The sequence below is a fragment of the Anser cygnoides genome, chromosome 1 (genome assembly GCF_040182565.1).
Source record: "Anser cygnoides isolate HZ-2024a breed goose chromosome 1, Taihu_goose_T2T_genome, whole genome shotgun sequence".
In the NCBI taxonomy this organism is placed as follows: domain Eukaryota; kingdom Metazoa; phylum Chordata; class Aves; order Anseriformes; family Anatidae; genus Anser; species Anser cygnoides.
In genome coordinates, this window is record NC_089873.1 from 82,236,663 (window position 1) to 82,260,000 (window position 23,338).

Genomic DNA, 23,338 nt, shown 5'->3' on the forward strand with positions numbered 1-23,338 from the left:
TGGTACATTGGATCTCTGAGGAAACTTGTGAGGAAGTCAGAGTATCTTACAGCAAATCCGTAAGGCTTGTTGCTAATTATGAGAATAGAATTCATCAGCAATAGTGTTGATATGGTTGAAATGAATGAGTGACGGTTGTCTTTTATACTTTCCAAAGAGTAGTCTTAAAGATGATCACAGAACCATAGAATGGTTGGGCTAGGAAGGGGCCTTAAAGACCACCCAGTTCCAACCTCCCTGCCATGAGCAGGGACACCTCCCACTAGACCAGGCTACTCAAAGCCCCATCCAGCCTGGCCTTGAACACCTCCAGGGATGGGGAATCCACAATTTCTCTGGGCAACCTGTTCAAGTGCCTCAACACCCTCTGAGTGAAGAATTTTCTCTTAAAATCTAATTTAAGTTTCCCCTCTTTTAGTTTAAGACCATTCCCCCTTGTCCTATCATTATCTACCCAAGTAGAGAGTCCTTCTCCATCTTTTTTATAAGACCCCTTTAAGTACTGAAAGGCTGCAATGAGGTCTCCCCAGAGCCTTCTCTTATTCAGGCTGAACATCCCCAGCTCTCTCAGCCTTTCTTCATAGGAGAGGTGCTCCAGCCCTCTGATAATCTTTGTGGCCCTCCTCTGGACTCGCTCTAACAACCCCACATCTTTCTTGTGTTGGGGGCCCTAGACCTGCACACAGCACTCCAAGTTGGGCCTCACAAGGGCAGAGCAGAGGGGGACAATCACCTCCCTCGACCTGCTGGTCGCATCTCTGTTGATGCAGCCCAGGATGCAATTGACCTTCTGGGCTGCAAGCACACACTGCTAGGTCCTGTTGAGCCTTTGGTCCACCAGAACTCCCAAGTCCTTCTCTGCAGGGCTGCTCTCAGTGAGTTCCTCTCCCAGTCTGTACTCATGTCTGGGGTTGCCCTGACCCAGGTGCAGCACCTGGACTTGCTGAACCTCATTCGGTCCACATGGGCCCACTTCTCAAGCTTGTCTAGGTCCCTTTGGATGGCATCTCTTCCTTCTATTGTATCGACTGCACCACTCAGCTTGGTGTCATAAACACCATGTTGTCCAACACATCTGAAATGAGATAAAATGTCTTCAGATGCCTATAGTATAATGTGCATTCCAGAATTATTTTTCTACTTTTGTCATCTTTGCTCACTTTTTACTTTCTTTTCACTAGTTTGATTAGGAAGTAAGCGTGCAAAGTAAGTATACAAAGTCACAAGACAGGAAGGGAGATCAGGTGGTAAATACGTTTCAATGGTAGTGCTGCATCTGTACATCTAGTAACTAGAGCTTCCTTTTGCCTTTTTGTGGCAGTGTTTCCTCCAGCAGCTTCTTCGCACTCAGCTCCAGCTGGGTTTCATATATTCAGTGTCCTGACCTTTGTAGACATTAACCATGACTGATGAAGAAGTGATTCACATAAAGGTAGATATGAATGCAAACATGCTCATTACCTGTAAAGTGATAGTTGATTACAGATCTATAAAGTCAGCAATTATTATTACAAGAACTACAGCATTTCCCATTAGCCAACATTTAACAGGTCAGAAGTTGCCAACAGGTTTTGATATCTGAAAATGGAAACTGTGCTTGTTAGTGACAAAACATTGTCTTGCAGTATCGTAGAGAATACAAGCTGATAACTTGATGTTCACTTTTAAATGAAGATAACTTTATTAATAAGTGAATGTAACAAAGAACAGCATTACTGCTTAGTGAACAATTTAATTCAAGATTTCATGAGCCATATTTTAGTTTTCCTATGTTAACTGTGCAATAACTTATATTTTACTCTGTTATGAATTTTAGATATATCCTTTAGGAAATATGGAAAAGGTCTGCATTTAAATATAAGTATTGGAATCTACCAGTAAAGGCAAAAATGAAATAATATGAAAGCTAGACTTAGACGATTCAAAATTTTACTCTTTACTTACTCCTGTCAATGACTGAAAACTTTGTATAGAGCTTTTCACTGAAATAAATGTTTCTATTGGCTAAATGGCTTTGAAGGTGACTTTTTTTTTTTTTTTAACAGAGTTAGCTTTATAACTGTTTCTTTTAATTAAGTGCTGGCTTGTAGCTGAAAGTTGAACAATGGTGAATGGGGTGAGGGTGAACAAGAGTAAACAATTACCAGTAAACTCTTACTTTGCTGTTTACCTGGGGAAAAAAACAGTGAAAACGTTTTAATCTGTAAAGGTGAAAAATTCACGTGAGATTAACGCATGGCTTTATACTGTTCCATAAGTTGTCTCCTGCTACTGTAGTAGTTTTCATTTGTTTGCTGAGAACTGTCAAATTCCCTTATGTTACTGAGGAAATACGGCATGAGAGCCTTGGCCATGTTACATTTTCTAGCTGCAGGAGCATCTGATGTACTATGGCAGTATATATCACTTCACACCTCTCCAAAGCCACATTTTCTGAAAGCCTGAATTATTTCTACTAATAGGTTTCTAAGTAGGTATGAGAAGCTGCTCTGCAGATGCTGCTTCCTTCCTTGCCTCATCCTCATTTAGAAATCAAACAGAAAAACGCTGTATGAGGGAGAGAGGATTGAGCTGTCTGGTATAGTGTGGTGGTTTTGGCTATAGCAGGGTCTCAGCAAAACTTTATCAGGAACCCCAACAGTATTAAGGCAGAATGGTTCTTTTTTTTTTTCCTTCTTCCTTCAAGGCTACCATATTGAACTAATATTAAAATCCAAAGACATTGAGATTGTTAGTTTTGTATATGAGAATCTGAGCTCAAAGAAGATAGATTGGGATAGTTTTCAATATGTGGTGAAGGTATTAACACAAGCACCCCCACATTGCTGGGGTGTGTGACCAGCAGAGTTGCAGGTGACACTGAGGTTGTGTGAATGCTATGGGTTTTTTCTGTGCTTTTTGTGATTTTTGTTTCACGATAGCATCAAGACAGAATGTCACTACACCTAATTATTTTATAATTTCACTTGTTCTTGTCCTTGATTTTGTAGTAGCATTAATATTAGAGTATCTGATTTTGTGGCAGATGCTAGAAATGCAGTAGAATCGCTGATTTTTATTTTTATTTATTTATTTATTCTGGTTCTGCCTGACAGAATTTGTAAAATACGAGATGAGGGTTTCAAGATACACCAGAGAAGTGTATAGAGGGGCAAGTTGAACAGAGGTGGCTTATGTCTTTTCATTTGTTGCAGTGATTTTAGCACCTTTTTGTTTATTGCTGCAGTATGAACAATGAAACAGTAATTTCAAAGGTAGGATACTGTAATAGGCTTGCACTTTAGCTTTTTTCTTATGTGGTGTTTTTCTTGTTGTTGTTGTTTTGTTTTTAAAGGTGGCTTTAATTATTCTGTGTAGTAATAAGCAAAAGCGTGAGCCTAAAACTGTCTCTGTGAATTAGTTGATAAGGCCTTTATGAAGCTACTCTTCTGGAAATGTGCAGTAAGCAGTCATCCATCTGCAATAACTATGCAAACTTCAGCACACAACAAGCATTAGAATATTCTGTGAGTGTGTGTTCAGAGAAGTGTTAATATTTTCCCTTTCATAGATGTAGCTTTGAATTAGTTGTGGATATTGCAGGACATTTCCAAAGTTGTGTTTTTGTCCAACAGCATGTAACAACTAATTTGAAATCGTTACAGTCCATCATGGTAATGGCTACTTCGGGACTCTTAAATTCAGGGGTTATTCACATGCCGTATGCATGCCTGAGATGTAAGTGTATTGGAAATCCTTGAGGGAAAAATTGAGAAGAAAGCTGCATGGATAGCCCAGGATGCAACACAGACTGCCTGCTTCAGTGAGGCACCTTGCTGTCTTGGATAGGCTGTGGTTCCTTCTCACTCTTCAGTGAAAGGAAAGAAAATATCTTCTGGTCAGTTAGCTCATGGGATTGATAATATCCCTGTTTCTTCTAAATTAGGTTATATTGGTAGGAGTATCTGGTGCAGGGGAGCTACAGTGGAAGAATAGAAACCTAGTAAGGAAAACACCACGTGACGCGGTCACTTTCAGGCATGTAGGCAGCCAGAAAAGAGGTGATGGGGTCAGGTTTTTGGTTTGGTTTGCCCTTTTAAAATCAGGGTACCTTTGTGGAATAGCTGTTGGTGCTCTGTTCATATTTGAAGGAGGAAGTCTGCAGTACTCCATGTTTGATTTCTTGTGTGTTTTCCTTCCCCTCTCTTAAATGCAAACTGAAGGAAATGACTTGCGGCAGTTGATAGCAGTAGGTGCACCCAGACATCCCAGGAATGTGTGGCATGAGCCCCCCTCCATACATAGCCCAAGCCTCTCTCCTTGCTCATTGGCACCGTCTCTGCTGCCTGCAGCTCAGCCCTTTCTTGAGCACAGACATTAGTAACCGTTAGTTTTGTGATACACATCAGTACTGAAGAGAAAGCATTAGTTGTTTTATGACCTGAGGTGAGGCTTTGAATTGGGCTGTAAAAGACAGAAGGTTCATCTGTAGTGGGAGAAAGCCCTTTTCAAGGGATTGGATAAGGTCTGTAATTGTCTGTAGAATGTGCTGCTTGGACTTCTGAGCCTTGCCACCAAATATTTGTGCATAAGAAAACTGGTTCGTATTTTGGATTTGTACTTTTCACTGTTGTTACAAATTTGGTTACTTTTCGCTAACTGTCTAAAAATGTAGTGAGATCTGCCAGTCTTCTCTGACTTCGGTCACTCTCAAATTCTTACTGGTAATGTTAGGAATTTCTTAACGCAACTGGTGAGTGGTTTTGTCTTCAGAGTAAGAAATGAAGTAAGCTGGTAGATATGTGTAGAGAACATTATATGTGTCTCAGTGTTTGCAGTTTACTTTTTTGTCCCATGTACATTGAAATTTATAATCTGTAATGGTGATTTCAGTCTTTTTCGATGTTGTGTATGCAGTCATAGCATAGAGATACCTAACTGAAAATTCTCCTGTTGGATTGTAAATGCATTTTTGGCAGTAGAAGGGGAGAATGAAATACTTTTTACTCTTCCAAGTGTGCTCTAAGTGTATCTGTTTGTGTTTGGATATAAATTGTTGTGTGTGTATGCTAGCAGTATGGATTTACAGATACCTTGACTATACTGGTGGTAGAATCTGGTAGCTGCTGAGAGAGTCCATTTGTGCAGGAATGGCATAGCACCTTATTGCTATGCCAAGCCTTAGTTTAATGACCAGAGTGTTAGTAAAAATAAGTCCAAAGATGGATTCAGTATGTAGAGTGGGTCCTTATTCCTTTCCTCATAACTTTTGGAATCAGTAAGGCGTTGACAATATTTTTAAATGTATAATGCCTAGAATATAGTTAAGATACTGTTATTAAATCTCTTTTCTATTACTCAGCAAAACTGCTCGTCAGAAGATTGAGACAAATGTTTCATTGAAACGCAGAAGCCGTTATAGACCTTTTATTTAAGAAGAGCAGCCCAATTGTGCTGGAATGGCAGCACCACTCAATGGATTTTTATGACCAATGCCAGAAAAGATGATTTGTGCTAGCAATTAGGAGGGCAGTTTTTATGAGAAGCAATTTGTAGGCATGAACCACTGTTACCATTTTGTTGCAGAGAAGCTGTTTGCTAAGCTAATATATTCTAATTAAATATGCAGTAGTGAACTATATCTGAATAGTTGAATCTCAAGTTAGGAGTGCTGGACCTTGTGTTTCTGTTGGGTGATGCTGTTCTTGCATATATTAATCTCTGCAATTTGTCTGCAAATGGCTGTAATGAGGAGCATAACCATTTTGAAAAAATGATAAACTTTCTTTGGGGAAAAGGGTATTGCAAAATTTGGATACTGTTGTGATACTGTTGATTTTTTTTCACAAGAGTTCAGTGAAGGTTCGGGATGCTCTGACTTTGTGAAACTGAACTATCAGGTAAAGTCTGTGATGGAAGGTTGGTACTAGATTGTCTCCACGATGATGAACCCAGTGCTCATTGCTTTCTCATCCCCTACGTTTATGGGGTTTCCCCTCCTTTAGCACCTCTCTTCCCTATTCCAGGATATTAATGATGGGAGTAAGGGTGTGTTGGTAAAGGATGGAGGACAATGATCCAGGTCTGCTTCTTTGCTGCCCTGGGCTGTAGGAAGGCAACTGAATGTAAGGGAACTACAGAAGAATGGTGCGTCAAAGTGTCTGCTCACCAAAATACAGAGCAAGGCACAAAGCTACTACTGTAGAGGCCACTAAGTTACTGTTGTATGCCTGTATTGTGTTTGTGTGTGTGTGTATGTACACGCAATTCACTGAAAATTTCTGAAGTGTAGTTGACATTAGAGATTTCCAAATAAAAATAGAGATTATGAATGACTTCAGGTACTTTGAACAGCTGAAATTGCCAACTATTGCACTAGAAATTAATGAAGGAAGGAATACTTGTCAGGATTTAATTGGTCAGTGTTTTTTTTGTTTTTGTTTGTTTTTAAATTGGGATTGTTTTTTTCCTTTGGTTTCCATGCATGGGCTGCTTGTGGGAAAGGAGTACAAAGCACACTGTTAAAACTGGAGGAAAAAAAAAAAGTGGTAAGACACAGGACTTTTGGAGATGTCCATATGCCAAGTGTGGCTGATGAAAGGATGGGAGAGCAGTGGCTATGAGTGGAGTTTGAAAGGGCACAGGGATCTATAAGCTAATTTAAACAGAACGATTTACATTACAAGGAAAAGACGTCATGGTGGTATATGTAAGAGATTCTCTTACATACACGTCCAGTCTACATGTGGTATGGATTTGTTAATGCCTTGGTCAGAGGTGTGTGTTTCTAGTACAAAGTCAGGTTTTTAGCTGTGAAAGTCTGTGATACAGTCTCTGATATCAGATAAAAACAATATCAGATGATGTCATCTGTGTACACGTTGTCTTTTTCTTTTCTGTGAAAATTTTGGTGGCATTGAAAGAAAAACTTGCAAGAACTTTCTGTGAAGCCAAAAGGACAAATAAATTACTCTTCTCCCACCCTTTTCTTTTTCTAGGATCTCGTCTCCGCCAGGAAGACTTTCCACCTCGGATTGTTGAGCATCCTTCAGATGTGATAGTCTCTAAAGGAGAACCAACGACCCTGAACTGTAAAGCTGAAGGACGGCCAACTCCTACTATTGAGTGGTACAAAGATGGAGAGCGAGTGGAAACTGACAAAGATGATCCTCGCTCCCACCGTATGCTGCTGCCTAGCGGATCTTTATTTTTCTTACGTATTGTGCATGGACGCAGGAGTAAACCTGATGAAGGAAGTTATGTTTGCGTAGCAAGGAACTATCTTGGAGAAGCTGTGAGTCGCAATGCATCTCTGGAAGTGGCATGTGAGTAAAGTTTTGTATGATTAGCACTGTATAAGTCTTTAAAGTTGCTTTCACACTGTTATCCAGCACTCTCATATGTTCAGCAGTTTGGGAGATGAATGCAGGTAAGTATGGCATTTTGTCGTTAGCTATAGCTCTTAGTCAAGGCATTTCTATGTGCATTTATTCAGTAGCAGTGACAATACAGAATGTGATTTATACTGAAGTAGGGTTCTAACCAGTGTATAATCATGATTGGCACAAGCATGGACAAAGGCTAATCTTCATCTAAAGAATTATCTAATTTCTAAATTATGACTAAAGTTGGTTATAGTGAAACTAATGTGGAAAAATACCTATCATTTAATATAAGGTGCACTGTCTGTTTCTCTTTATTTAGTCATCTGTTACCTCAACAGAAACAGACAGCGTCTTGGCGACTCATGTTCTGTACTGCTGGAAACCTCAATGCGTGCTCCTCTATCACAAACTTGATACAGGCCTCATTCGTTATGTGAATGGCAAGTGAAATTGTTGGCCATTTCTCATATCATCCAGAGTAGTCTTAACTCTCTATTGATTCTCTTTGTCTTAAAAGAGAAGTCATCATGGCTTTTACAGAGACCACCCAGTATGCATGATATGTTTGCAGTAGAGTTACCAGAGGCAGTCATTATATTCATATAGCAGACAAGCTCATCATACATGAAATACAGCGTTTTGTATGTGGATTTTTGCTGCTTTGTCATGCTGGGGAAAAAAAATACTATTTTTTTATTCAGAGTATCAACTAAGGGTAGCTCTGTTTCTTCACATAAATGTGTGTTTTAGTAGAATTAAAAATGTTGCTCTCTTGCTGGAATTCAATTTTCCCCCACAGTTCTTTATTTGACAGTAGTTTCAGCAAAATGTGTGTGACTGAAGTAGGGCTTCAGCACAAACTTGCATCACTTAGTTGGTAAAGAATGGATTTAAGTACTCACAAGAAGGTGTAGTAGCTTAAATAATGAAAAGGCAGAAAAGAAAAAAATATATTCCTGATGCAGTCTGCAGACTCTAGTAGCTACTGCTATGTGATCTTGAGGTTTCAATATTTTCATAAATTGCAGAAAATGCTATTCTTGAATTATTCAGATGTTGGCACTGGCCCCATAGAACAGACTTGTTCACTGTCTTTGACCTGTCGTAACCAAGAGTAAGAATTGTTTCAAATGAAAACAGGTTTGCTGTTCATTCAAGTCACTAATAAATGCACATCTGCTGATAAAAGCTTCACAGCGTTACTCAGCTTTGGTAGGTATTTAGGACTTGGGAAGATGACCGATTTATGGAAGGTTGAAAGCTGGGTGAGTATGACTATATATAAACTTGAACTGAATAATTTCTTTGTTTGTACGTGTGGTTTAAGGTGTCTGTAGAGAAATCCTATGTGAAAAAGACAAACATTTTGATAACTTTATGACAATCCTGTGGAGATTCAGACTTCTCATGTTGAAGTTCAGAACGTTCTCCATGGTATGCTTTGAGTCATCAAATTAAAGTGATTGGTTATTTTAAAATTCAGAGGTGCTCTTTATTCTGTCTGTTTTTACTGATCCCTACTTCAGTGGCCTCTGTGTGACTCTTGTTACAATATCCCCAGTGTTTGGAGTTACTTTTTTAACCACTGTGGCTCGTGGCAGGTCATGCATGAACTGCATGTGAGACAGTAGAAGACTTCAAAATAACAAAATCAGATTTCATTGTCAGAAGCATTTTAGGGAAGGGTCATAGAACATGCAACCTGAGATCTGAAACCACAGCCAAAGTTTCTGCAATAGCAACATGCACGTGACAGCAGATTATTTTACTGTTTTCATAGCTTTGAAATTTAACTGACTGAAATTTTCCAATTAAACAGTTTAGCAGTGTAAAACTGGAGTTCCATTTCCACTTAAATTAACAAGTACTTTGTCTTTCCTTGAGCCATACCATGGCTGTGCTTAAAGGGAGGTATTTTCAAAGAAAAAAATGTAATCAAGGTGTTCATTACTCATTTAATTTTAGAGATTCTGCTGTTTTATCCTCACTGGTTGTGAAAGCACATGGCAATGCTAGTTGTGTATCGGAAGAATCCTGTGGGGGATGATAGCAAAACTGCCCAGTTTTCTTTGGGTTTGAGACTTTTTTTTTGACTTTTGGCTATAAATCAAGTTTTCAAGTGACTTTCAGGGATCAGCTATTTAAAGACTCTTAACTGTTTTTCTAATACCAGCATTTCTGGGCTGAAGAAGGTGAGCAGGCCCTGCAACAGTCCAGTTGCACCCTAGGGAAATGAGTCGTTGCTGACAGCCTGCTGTCAGCGAGGCATTCTCCTCCACCTGTGCCCCGCTGCTGCTGAAGGAGTTTGAGCTGCCTGGGTACCACCGCCCTGCCCGAGGGAACCAAGACAGCCCCACGCTATCAGGGCTTCCTTGTGCTGTCTTTAATGGTGTTGAAAACTGCTCTTTCCACACCGAGCTATGCTGTTTTCATCACCAGAAAAAGCGGGGTTATCCTTTGCTGACAACAGGGTTTTGGATTATTAGCTGACTGTAGGTGGCCTCAAATTGTGCCATTAGAGACAAACTGCTGATTTTTGTGGGTCTAAAATGCTCGAGTCTGCTGTTTTCCTGAAAGAATCAGTGATTGTTTTACTTTGCTTATTAAATTGTCAGTCCCCAACAATGCACACTTGGAACTTTTGAATGATTTATGAAGAAATATATATATATATATTTTTGTATCTGTTGTTAAGTGTGGTCATGCTTGTGTATTCAGATGATACAGAGATGTTAATTGTGGTTCATTCCTTTCTCTTTCCTTTTTTCCCCTCCATGGGCACCTGGCACTGAGTTTGAAAATCTTCTGATGTATCCTCCCTTTTTTTTTTTTTTTTTTTTTTTTGCATAAAGACAGAAGAAAAAAACTTAAGTGAAATTCAGTTGGTACATGTAGTGATTCAGAGCGCAGAATGTGGCCCATCTTGAATACAGTCACTTTGCCCCTTGTTTTTGGAGTGTTTTTTGCAAGTTCCTGAAGTCCCTAAGCTCTTTCTGATCTAGGGGCAATTAACAAACTTCCCAAGCAAGATGAGTTTAGATGCCAGCCCACCCAAAGCAATTAAATCTGCTTTTAGATCCATGCCTATTCAGAGCATGTGCATACAATCGAGCAAATATTTGGTTGTGCTGATATACTCAGAAAAACAGAACCATGGAGTCACAGAATATGATTCTCAGAAAACAAAGTCTCAAAGTCAGTGGAACAGTGAGGAACTTTGGCTTGAGAAGTTACTTAAACAACATCCTTAACACATACGACATGCTTTAAGAACCTTGTCTTTAATTTTAGAAGTATCCATTCCAGAGGGATACCTAGGAAGGAATAGGTATTTGTTTTTGAAGGCACAGTTTAGGATCGATATGATATATTCTATTTCATTCTTGTAATGCATTAATCTGTGATGTGCTTTGTGTGGATCACTTTTCTTTTTCCCTTTGAGGAAGCTCCTACAATAAGAAAAAAAATAATGCTAGCAACAAAACCATTCTTCTATTGTGTCTGTGGCAAATTCTGATGTATTTGTATATTTTATGGTTAAATCTTTTAAAAATAAAGTTTCTAGTCCTAAAACTATTTTAAAAATTGTATTCAAAAGAATAAAACATTTCTTCTGATTTTAGTGTATTAAAATGTTGCAGTTTCTTAAGTGACACTGAACAGGGATTGGCATTATTAGAAATATCTTAATGATGAAACTGTCTTGAGAGGGTTTTAGAAAAGGAGGTAGATTTGAATTAATCTTATAAAATTATACATTTTATAAAACTGCTTTAATTTTTGAAAACCATTCTTTTAGACTTTTAGTTTTAAAATAAAAACAATTTTTTGCGGTGTAAGAATTGACACAATTTAAACTATGTGGTTGAGTTTTCCATTGGGAATATCAGGAGATGCATTTGCAATAGCTACCCTGGATAGGATTTCAGTTGCAAGCACTGGGGTGCCACATGTAAGCAACAGAAAGAGCACGAGGGGTCCTTGCACTGACTCAGGCAGCCTCTGATCCAGCCTGAGTCAGCAGCAGCCCCCAGAGAGAGCAGCTGTAGCCCCAGGTGTTAAATATGTGACAGCAGCTTGATCTATCGACCGCTGTAAGAGCGGGCTTTGGCCTAAATGAAAATTCATGAAAAATTGATGAAGTCCCCAGATTATTTTTTCCCCCTTTTCCTTTTTCAGTGCTGTGCCAGTGCAGCGAGGAGAGATTAAATGAGGTGTTGAACGCTTTAGTGGCAAGGAGGTTGTGGTTCAAAGGTCGTGGGTCAAGGGACGGAAAAAAGACCAATTTTCTACCTTACTTTCTTTTAAAAGAAAACAAGACTTTTCAGACTAGCCAGGATTTACTTCCATTTTAATATAAGAATAAAGCTCAGGAATATTCACAAATAAGATTCTTTTCTGCATGGCTTGGCAAAGAGTAGGAGTGTGTGGGCTGGTGCTAATAGAAAACAGTAGAATACTCAGATTCATAATTCAATTGGAGAACCAGAAATAGACTGAATTTTGTGACGGCAGTTCAAATTTGGGCTTCCATCTCTCTGAGTCTGTTCTTGAACTGAAGTCATTTGGAGAAAGAAGAGGTCTTGCATTATTTATGTCACAGATTGCTTGAATAGCAGGCTTTGGAACACTCTCCAAACATAATGATCCTGTTTATGTTAAATCCAAAACTGAATTATGTTTTATCTGTAACAACATCAGTTATAGTAGTACACTGAATTTAGTGTGAAGAGTCACAGGTGTATTCCAAAGCAAGCGTAAGCCACATCTTAAACATGGGAGGCAGTAATTTTACAAATAAAACAGATATGTTGCAAGACTAAGTGAATAAAGGCTGCGAGGTATAAAATGCATGCTATGCGATCATCTCTGTACCATAATGCTAATGACCATTTGCTGGAGCATCTGCGAAAGGCTACAATATGTTCATAATAACAGAATTCATTTGAGATAGATAGGATAAAGATCACCTGTAAAATAGCATTAAAAACAGCAAAATGCACGGCTGTAAAATGGGTGGATGATTTTTCATCTAGCTTCTGTTAAACATATAATCTAAATATAAAAATTTTTATGAATTCTGTTACTCGTAATTTCAAAGTCTGGTTTGCTTTGGTCAGGGTTACTTTCGTGTGATATGTGATGTGTATAAGTTGATTTACTTGCATCCCTTTCATCCTCATCCTTCTCAACAGTATGTGAAAAGCTTCCTATCTGAACCTGCAGTCTTTTGCTCACATTAAGACAGAAGTAATTAGTGTAGAAATTGAAATGCTGGAGACTGCTTCTTACAGAGTGCGGTGGATGAACCATAGTAGGACACTGAAAATCGTCGTGCTTTTTCTTGCTTTTCATTTTTCTGAGAAGAAATGTGACAAACCATGACTATTATTGCAGCACACTTAATGAAAACAACATTCCCCCCGAAGAAGAAAATACATAAAATTGTATCTGGTTAGATAACCAGGAACAAGGCAGGATTTGTAGGATGGGGTGGACATTTTTAACCTGTGTACTTCTGAACCTTACAGTAAGAAATTTTTGTTGATTAGGTTGAAACTATTGGGAATACCATTGTTAGAAACCATTAAATAACACATTTTTGTGTAGGGCATAATTTAATTCTGACACTCATTATTTGAAATGAGAGGTTAATAAATACCAATGAAAGAAGGCGTATCAGATAAATCAAGACCTGACTAATGTCTCATCCCAAAGTCCCCTTTTGATCAAAAAGTTCTGATTATTTCATATATTGGTTTGGCTTTTAGCTGAGTGTGCATTTCTGCTGTTTCTGGATTCATCTGGGATTAGAAGTATAAATGCTTGTAAGGGTGTGATTTTTGCCCCCATTGCCAGAGCAAATTAGAATGTTGATAGAGGTGCTCTTCATTGAGATAAGCTAAATTGTATCTGCTGATTTTAACACAGTTCTCACAAACTGTTTAAGATTATGCTTCAGCCTTAATACCCTTGATGTGATGAAAACAGTACTTTGTCCTTGCCCAGTAGGATTTAAGCACATGACTGCATCACTAAATCTTCACTTCTTACCATTTGACATGCATATCTAAATGTTTAATTCAAGGCCAAAAATGCTAATGGCTTATGAAATCTAAGAGCTATCACACGGATGGTTGATCCAAAGATATTTAACGTGATTTCAGTTGCTGTAGAATGCTTCTGATTTCTCCATTTTCTACCTCTGTCTCTTTTTTGTACTGTAGTCATCCTATAATAGATTATTTTGGTGGGTGTTCACAACACAATGAGCTTGAAAGAGAGATGTTCAGGCTTGCACAAAATAAGCAGGCTTTGGTACCTGAGGAGTGTTCATTGTGAGCGCTTTACCTTAGCCGGTCATGTGTGCTGAGAAGAAGCCCAGTGAAAAGTTTCCTTAACAACAGGAAATTGCTTCCAGTGTGTGAATGAATTCCTTCAGAACTGGTCAGAATGTCTTTGCAATGTACCCCATTGCTCTATGTAGACATACACGCTCTAGTGCTGTCCTCAGCTTTACTGTAGTAAAAGCTTACATCCAGAGCTTTCCAATTTCTCTCATCCAGAAATGGTTAAAGAAGCTTTCTGTAGGATCTCTGCTTTATTCCTTGAAATTTTCTGTCCAGGGTCTATACTTTTTCCCAGCTAAAAAAGAACTTTCAACATTACATTTTAGAAGCTATTTGCAGCGCTCTTGATCTGAATCTGCTTCTAATAATTTCTTGCACATTTCCTCATTTGATTTTTATCGGCTTACTTCCTTCCCTTTGCCTTTGATTATTTTTTTATCAAATCCTGCTGTTTATATATCTTTGAATGTTCTACCTGATAAAATGTTGAAAGCAAAGGAACTGTTGATGACTTTACAGAAACCTTGAAAGAGATCGGCTATTGGCTGATCTTCTGTTAGTGTGCATGTCTCATACTCATTTTTTGGTTGACATTTCTCTGATTTTTAGTTCATTTGGGAAATGAAGGAGAACAAGATAACACTGCATTTTTTACACCTCTGTTCCCTTTGCTTAGGAACCTATAAGCACTGTTTGAATATTAATTGGAATATTAGCTATTGTTGGCTTGTGCTTCAGACATGTTGTACTATTCTCCGATGTAGAATAGGCTTAAAAAATACTCATTTGAAGCAGTACTCCAGACCATTCATTTGCAAATGTTGCATGATCTCAATACAAATGAAGTTAATTACTATGCTAATTAACAGCAATTATTAGGGTGAGATGGGTGGATATCTTATATATATGTATATACACAAATATATGGATGTATGTGTATAGCTTTTTCTTCTGATAATCACTGTATTGGTTTGAGAAAATCATCTCTGAACAAAGACAGGAAAAAAAAAATAAGAAAGAAGGCTGAGATCCTGGTTATCTTCCCCCTTCTTCCATCCTTGGAGGACTAAAATTTAATCAAGACTTTGGTGATACTTCCACTTCAGCAGCTCTCACAGATGTTGTACCTTGAATAAGTTTCTCATACTTTGAACTTATGTGGGAAATGAAGTGGTGGATTTTTGTTCCACTCCCCTTGCTTGAATTTTTCAGGTGGCAGTGATGTGAATTTTTACTGATGCTTTGGAAACTGCCTCATCATGTTAGGGGAGGGAGGTGCACATTTATTTTCTGCTGTCTCAGATATGTCTGCTGTTGTACAAAGGGATGCAGAGATGTGAAGAACTAGGAGCCCCGGGTCACTGAGAAACCTGTATTCTGCGCAGCTGTATGTTATAATGCCATGCAGAACCATTTCAAGCTACCTTTTGAAAACCAATTTGATTGGTTTTTCCTTCATCCCCTGAGCTCACTCAATCCCTATTTCTGTTGGAAGCCTGTCTTAGAACTTAAGTCTTCCAATGGTGAGAAAAATAGTTCTGAAGTTTCCGATGTAAAAATAAACATGCTTTATTTATGCTTGTTCTTGTGATAAGATTTTTCTTTAATTCAGTTATTTTTTCTTCTTTGTATTTATAGTCCACAGTGGTGTAGCTACTCATCCATCCTGTTGCGAAGCTTAACAAGAAAAGCTTGTCTTCTTTTGGAAAATGTTTTCTTGGTCCTAGCAGTCCTTTCTTCACCTGTTCTAGTGTTCATTTATTTTCTGAGACGTGGGTGGTTTAGACTGCATATAATATTTAAAGACTGGCATGCCATGCATTATGAAACAGCTTTTAATAACTACCTTCTCTGTTCCCTTATCTATATGTCCTATGATCATGTTTGACTTTTTTTAAGCATTTGGTAGCTCATTAGTCATTCTGTAGTAATCTGATGCAGATCTTTCTCTTCCTCTATAATTTGTAACAGATGACCTTCTACTTTACAGCAAATTTCCCTGTGATCAGTTCTAAAGCACATGACATTGCTCTTTCCAGTATTCCAGTTTATCTAGCATCTCCTGTACTAGTCTTCAGTATCATCCAGTTCTTCCTGTTTAATATGATCCTCCTGTTGAGTCCTGCTGGGCTTGTTGCCTAACCTTGTACGTCAAAGTAGAAGGTGGCTTTGGCATTCAAAATTGGCAATCTCATAATCCACCTGCACTGTGCAGGAGAGGACTTCAGTTCTACTAATTGGACTCGAACCTGTCTCTTGCCCATCCATTATACAAAATTGTTAAATGAAATAAATGAGAAATAGATGCGTTTCTGCCAGCCTATGAACAAAATACCAACCCAGCCTCTCAGAAAGCTTGAGACATGGGAGCATTGCTTATGGGAAGGAAATTGTTTCACCGACTCTCACTCTGCTTCTGTTGCATTTCAAAACACCAATCTGTACATGAGAATCTTAGAGGAAAGTGTCTCCAGCTCAAGCGGATAAGGTGGATAGTGATCTTGCAAAATAATTTATGTTGGTTAATCTTTTGAATTACTTTAAGCCCTAATATATACAGAAAGTTCCCTCTCTGCTATACACACGTGCACGCACAAGTATATTTTAGAAGAACCTAGTCATGGAAAAAGAACAAAAGAATTCATTGCAACCCTCTAACTGCAACTTTGGGAATTAATTATTTGGTGCTATACATTGTGCTCTTAATGACTGACAGTATTATAAAAGCCTAAAGCTGACAGATAATAGGATGATCTTATATTTTTAGCAAAGACAGATATTAAGTGCAATTTTAGGTGTGGTTAGGATGTAAGAATGTCTATTTTTTGTCCAGAAAAAAAAATATGAAAGAAAGAAATTAGTGACATTCTTAAGACAGCATTTAATTAATTTCCATATTAAATGCCAATTCTTCATGGGTTTTACAGGCACATATAGCCTTTAGAATAGGCAGACTATCAGCTGTCTCTATGAACAGACACTTTGGTTGCAATGTGGCCATGCACAAGTTTTGAGAATCCTAACTTTTTTTTAACAACTGAAGTTTTTTTTTTTTTTTTTTTTTTTTAAATTGAATGCAGTGGCATAATGGTCTTCTGGGTCACACCAATTGGTCCATCCAGCCCAATGTCTGTCTTAGTGTCAAAGAATCTGTTTAGGGAAAACGTGAGTTTTAACACTTTAAGTGGTTCATTCACCTCATGGATTCTGAGGGAATGCAAATGTTAGATTAAGAAAATTGGACATTACCTCCTAACTGGAAGAGAGGCAGTTGTAAATAAGAAGAAACAAATAGACTGCTTGTTTGATTTGGTAGCTTTTTGCTGTTTTTAATAACTGTAACAAGCTAGCATCTCTCCTGAGTCCACAAACGTTTAATGGACAGGCAGATGCTCTATCTACTTCATACAATTACTGTGATAATTCCTCTTCATCAGCCCAAAAGCTTTGCTTAACATCTTTAGAGACCATGAGAAACACTGGCCAGTAAGTTTATGTACAGATTTCCCCAGCTGGAAATGCTGCAAAGGGTTGTTCTCTTCCCACCCAGCTCAATAGTACTTTAGAAATTGCTCTTAATCCTAACATCTTTTCAGGCAGGCTGTCTTTTCTTGCCTCATTCACAAAACTGGTGGGAGGGGTTTTTTTTGTTTGTTTGTTTGTTTGTAGTTTAATTTCTATACGTAGCTAGTTCTTGTAGGAGAAGAAAATATGTGCATGCAAGAAAAGGCCCTTGCAGTATTTTAGCACTCATTTCTTTTCTTGGTTAGCATCAGAAAAAGGCACAGGTAGTAGGAAACCTGTAATAGTTGAGAGCATCTGTTAGGGATGAAACACTGAATCATCTTAGTAATTGAGATATTTGTTATCTTTACTTCAAGATTGTCCATGTGAAAGAAGTGTTAACACAATTATAAGTTCCCTTTCTTTGTCTACATTCACTTTTCTCTTGAAGTATAGAATATTTTTGTGTGGTGTGATTTTCTTTTTTTAATTAAGTTGGTAACAAAGCCAATATGAGAGGAAGCAATTTGGGTATACACTAGAAATTACTAAAGCAGCCTGGAAAGTTGAAAGACATGTCAGGATGGGTTTCTTTCCTAGCAAAGTATCTTGGTTACTTAAGAGGAAAAGATGAAAAAAATAAACGATTTTTTTTTTTAAGTATTTGCTTTTCTGTTTCATTTATGTTGTTTCTACCTCAGTTACCTCATTTTTATGTATTTCTTCTATATTTCAAGTTTAGGATCAGGAACTAGAAATCATATCTTCCTTGAAGTAGTCCAGTTCTGTCCATGTTCGCTGTTTGGATTGTTGGAGAAGGAGATAAGTAGCCTCCAGTCTAGATACTGTGGTGGTTTTACCGTGCTAGGCAGCTGAACACCACAACTGCTCTCTCACTCCCCCTCCTTAGATGAGGAGGGGAGGAAGTAAAGGAAAGAACAACTCATGGGTTGAGATAAGGATGATTTAATTAAAGGGAAGAGAAAAAAAATAATTAAGGAAAGATTATTATTAACTAAACAATTTAACTAAACAATTTAACTAAACAATTTAACTAAACAATTAACAATTTAACTAAAGGGGAAAAAAAGGAAAGGGGAAAAGGGAGGGGGAAAGGGAAAACAAAACAAAACAAGTAAAGGCTATATGGAAGTGCAGAGGAAAGAAATTACTCTCTACTTCCCACAAATGAGCAATGCTTGACCACGTCCTTGAAGCAGGGCCTCAACGCACGTAGCCGGTGTTCGGGAGGAGGACAGACGTTTTCACAACGAGAGCCCACCCCTCCCCTCTTCCTCCTTTTTCCACCTTTTATTGCTGAGTGTGACATCATATGGTATGGAATATCCCTTTGGTTGGTTTAGGTCAGCTGCCCTGGTGATGTTTCTTTTCTCACATCTTTGCCCACCCCTAGGGTGGTTAGAGAGAGTCCTGATGCTGTGCCAACACTGCTCAGCAGCAGACACAACACTGCTGTGATACCACTGCTGTTTTAGCTACAAGTGCAGAACACAGCACTGTATGGGCTGCTGCAGGGAAAGTTAACATCCCAGCCCGACCCAGTACAATACTCATTTGGGAAACATGATGTGAAACACTCTATGTGGTAAAGTTGGAGCCCCTACTCATTCAGTCAGCATCTATACAATTTTTATCCTACCCTTTCACTGTAGGAGGAACGTAAGTACCTGATTCAAATTTGTAAATTTCACTCCTAGAGATGCGTGCCTAAAAGTGGTGACAATTCCGAACATCAGCCTTTTTTGCGATTCAGAGCCATCTGGTCAAGATCATGTATCACGTTGATTGCAGAACTACAAGCGGAAGGCGAATCTTCTGACTGTTAGTATGATATCTTAAGAATATGAAGGATTTAGTTTATTTCCCTCTGCCTTCTACAAAAAAAAGGTGATTTTTTTCATGCTTTTGTTCAGATTGTATTCCCATCTGAGCAACATCTGATTATGAATGTATTAATTTCTTTAATTTTTTGACTTTTTAATGGTTTTTGCGTGTTATATGAACTTTGATTCTGTCAAACTTATTGAAAGATGTGGATTTTTTTTCTTCCCTTGAGAAACACTTACTATATATATAAAAAAAGACAGGAAAAAAAACACTTTTTGAGAAGTGGGCCATAGGAAAAGAAATCTCAGAAATCCAAACTAAAAGACTTCCTTTGTCTCCAAGAAATTGGCATCTTAAACAAATCAGTAGGGTGGGGAAAGTAGGTACAGCTTAATCAGAAAATTGTAGAGCTACTTTTTTCCCTACCACTGTAACTAGTGTGAATGATATCTCCACTGGAGCCCTTTTTTTTGTGTTTTTTGGAGGGGGAAATTAGAAGTTTGGAGTGTGGGGCAGAGGCCTCGCATGCGCCTGTTTGTGTGTGTGGTTTTTTACTGGATTTTCTTAGCAAATATCTTGGTCAGATTGTAAGGGTTGGCTTTCACTTGCTAGAATAGAAGCATGTCTGACTATTCTGCTTTTAATTCACTTCCTAATTTTGCCATTCATCAAAATATTTTGACTAGTAATCATAAATACACTGTGCATATATGCAGACCTAGGCTTATATGTCACTTTCCTCGTTATACACCTGCATATTGAACAAATGAGGATTTAGTTTCTGTCATTTTATTCCAGTGCTGCAGATGTGCTTAGAAACAGTTTAATAATACTTGTTTTCACCTCTCTTTGAAATAATTTGGCTTTTGCAGAATGGTTCATTACAAGGAATAGAGATGTAAAGAATGGAATTTAACGGCTCTGAGAGAGGAACAGTTTTGTATCTGCATGTCATTATAGTCCTAACAGTCCTATTGTCCTAGTGTGCAACATACGTATTTATTTGAGGGTTCATATTCCCACAGTTTTAGCAAATTGTAATGAATTATTGGCAATATTGTTTGGGACTTGTACAGCATACAGTTGTATTAAATATATATGATAGAGTTAAAATATAATGTAATTTTAAATTTTTATATAAATGTAATTATTTGTATGTGTGCAAAATATATAAACATAAACTCTCATTGATGCATATTGCTGTTTGTCTGCTGGACAGTGCAGGGGTTCGAGTGTCATCTGTCCCTGTCTGTACTTTAAAGCTTCTTTGTTAGGAGCACAGTCTGTGTAATACAACTGGGTATAAGATGTATGCATTTTTGTCCGCTCTCCCTGTATACCAGAGACAATCTATGATGTTGTATACTCTTTTTGCACCCTTTCCAGTAGTCCAGTAAATATGCAAAAATACTTAGAGAAGAAATGATAAATTGATACTTTTTAATGATTTTTAGTGGTCCTTTCTGAAGCATTCATGCTTCTGCTATGAAAACATAGATCAGGTATTTGTTAAATGCTTTTTTGTTGTTGTTTTTTTAACTAAGGAGACAAAAAGCCCAAGAAAGTCAAGGGACAGTGTAAGTAAGCATCTGTACTTGTTTCCATATGCATCAACTGCAGGAAACGTGCACACTTCTGCCGTTCTTCCATCACCCATTACAAACTCCTCAGTTGAGGTGACCTCTGAAGTGACTGCTGCAGTGAGTGATGTAGTTAATGAGATCCAGTGACACCATGACCCTGACCCTCTCGTGGCCCTGGTTCTCCTCATCCATCTTCCTAGCCCCACAGGCTGTGATGTGCTGGTTGGAAACAGGATCAAGCAAGTGTGAATAAACAAGTTCAAAGCTTTCTGTCATGGCTGCCAACACAGAACATCAGGAAAATGAGACATTAATAATGTGGTGCTGGGGAGGCATGTTGCTTTGCCATGAGAACACCTGGGGAAAGTACTGCTTTCTAGGTGATCGGTTTTTTGCATGCCAGGAAAAGTTTGTTTAAGACTTCCGTGAAGATTTGGCCTGCCATTCTTCTTAGTCATGAAGCTGGCAGCAGTCAGAACAGAGATAGAATATGTCATCCACAACAGTGCTGAAAAACCTGCGAAGAAAGCAGCACCCTTTGCTTGTATCATGTGCTATGTGGGCTTAGATTCAGCAGAAGTAACTGGAGGCTTTTTGTCTTTTTTTTTTTTTATCTAAGTGGTTTATAAGAAAACAACAGTCTGATTAAGGAATATCTTACAAGAGGAGTTTTGTGCTTTGTGATATATATATATATATCACAAATACATACATACATATATTTGTGATATATATATCACAAAGCACAAAACTCCTCGTGTGTATATATATATATAAAATACACAAGACCTCTTGAGGGAGGTATATATACTCCTCACTATATATATTACATATATATAATATATATAATATTCTATTATTTATTATATATTTATTATATATATCTAATATATAATGCAATATATATACATAATATATATATATAGTGTCCTAATGTGGTTTCAGCTTGAATCCATACCTGCAGGTAAGATGCTGAGATAATAAGATATACTTTTACTTTCCTGGCTGTGACAGTGCTTCAGGTTTTATCTGTCTTCTCTTTGTTGAGACACTTCCTTTACCCTGTGGCACTTTCTGATCAGTTGACTAGTTGGTGATTAAATACATTCATTTAGTTCAATGGGTCAGAGCTGTTGTGGGGGTAGAAAATTACTGATGGATTATCAGTTTCATCACCTCTGACATCTGGCCTTAGCATAGCTCATCATCTGAGCATTCATAACGCATTTGCCCGAGCAATAACATGCTCAGCTACCTGTGTGATCATGGCTCTGGGTACTGGGAACATTGTGTTCAGGATTGATAGGACCTGTGTCACAGAAATTAGAAGGGCATCATCTTTTGTGGTGATAAAAGCTCCCATTAGTACTAACTACTGGAGAGTTCACTGGGGTCAGTAGAAAGCTTAATAAGTTACAAAGATGTAATTCACCTGTATTTATCTTTTCTTGTAGTATTTCAAGAAATAAAAGCTCTTTTCAGAATTGGAGGAGCTTTGACTTTTATGTGATGGTTAACTAACTGTACACTTATGAGGCAGAAAAAAAGTAATGATTTTTGGAGCGTAAAAGTGGCTATTTCATACTGAAATGGGTATCTTTCTAGAGACATCTTAGTTTCATTCCTGTTACACAGTAAATCTTATTATTACTGAATGACAACTTAGAATAATATTTTTTTCTAGTGTCCAATCCTAAAATTACTGAGGGTGAGCCCAATTGGAGATGGTGAATTACTGCATTGCTAGGTTACAAGAATCAGAGACTTCTTATGTTGAAATTTGTCGTGAAATAGGAGGCAATGCGGGACGTATAAAGAATGAAGAGGAGCAGCCATTTTAGACACCAGGGCATTGCCAAGACTGATAAAGAAACAGTGGGTGTCATGGTGGGGAAGTTAATCTTTGAAAAATTACTCTAATAATTGAGATCCATCTTCTCAGTGTTTTTGTTTGTTTGTTTTTGTTGTTGTTCTTGTAATTACACTAAACTTATACTAAGGATATTTCCACTGTTCCACTTGTGGAAGTATTATGTTCATGCCTTCTGTGTTTTGGTCTTAAGAAAATGAATTGTAATTTTTTCAACGTTATTGTAGCATTATCTGTCCCTATAGCATCTTCCCACCACATTCCTGCAGATCCTTGTCAAGTGTGGGGCACAAGGTGTTAAACATAAAGCTAGTTTGAACTTGCATATGTATTCAATAACCAGATATCCACCAGTTCCTTTATCAGGCAACTCTTTCCTTCCACAGAAGAATTTTGCTACAATGTGGAAAGGGTTAGTAAGACAAATTCCTTTGCTCTGGCCTGTTATTTCACTGAATAATTCTTGTGGTTCTCATTTGCGTTATGCACTTGAGAAAGGGAGCTCATTTTTCTCCTAGATGTGCTTGTATTCTGTTATGTAGGAAGTAATGAGAGAGGGAGAAGATGAGGTAAAAAAGAACAGTAAATAACTGGAATGCAAAAGAAAGTGTGAAGATCATTTATTAAGAAAAAATGCAACTTTGTTCTTCAGCAGTTAAGGCCCTACGGTGGGATTTTTAATTTGTTGGCTTTATTGGAATATTTTATGACTTACGTATCATTTCAGAGAGAAAACCACTTCAAGTTGTTATTTCCTCATGTTGACATATCCTTATTTACTGTAAGCACTCAAGATATAAAACAAAATTAGAGGCCTGT

The 23,338-nt window shown here is 37.9% G+C and overlaps 1 protein-coding gene across 21 annotated transcripts in view; it reads left to right on the forward strand.

The window, feature by feature from the left end:
• Nucleotides 1-23,338, forward strand: part of ROBO2 (roundabout guidance receptor 2) — a 473,555-nt gene that overhangs the window by 46,928 nt on the left and 403,289 nt on the right. For all 21 annotated transcript variants that reach the window (XR_010833100.1, XM_067001298.1, XM_067001316.1 and 18 more), the window contains exon 2: nucleotides 6,978-7,304. Coding sequence is in view for 20 of the 21 variants with exons in the window: in XM_067001298.1 (XP_066857399.1) it covers nucleotides 6,978-7,304 (327 nt within the window). In the remaining variant the exon portion in view is untranslated. The remainder of the gene's footprint in view (nucleotides 1-6,977; nucleotides 7,305-23,338) is intronic.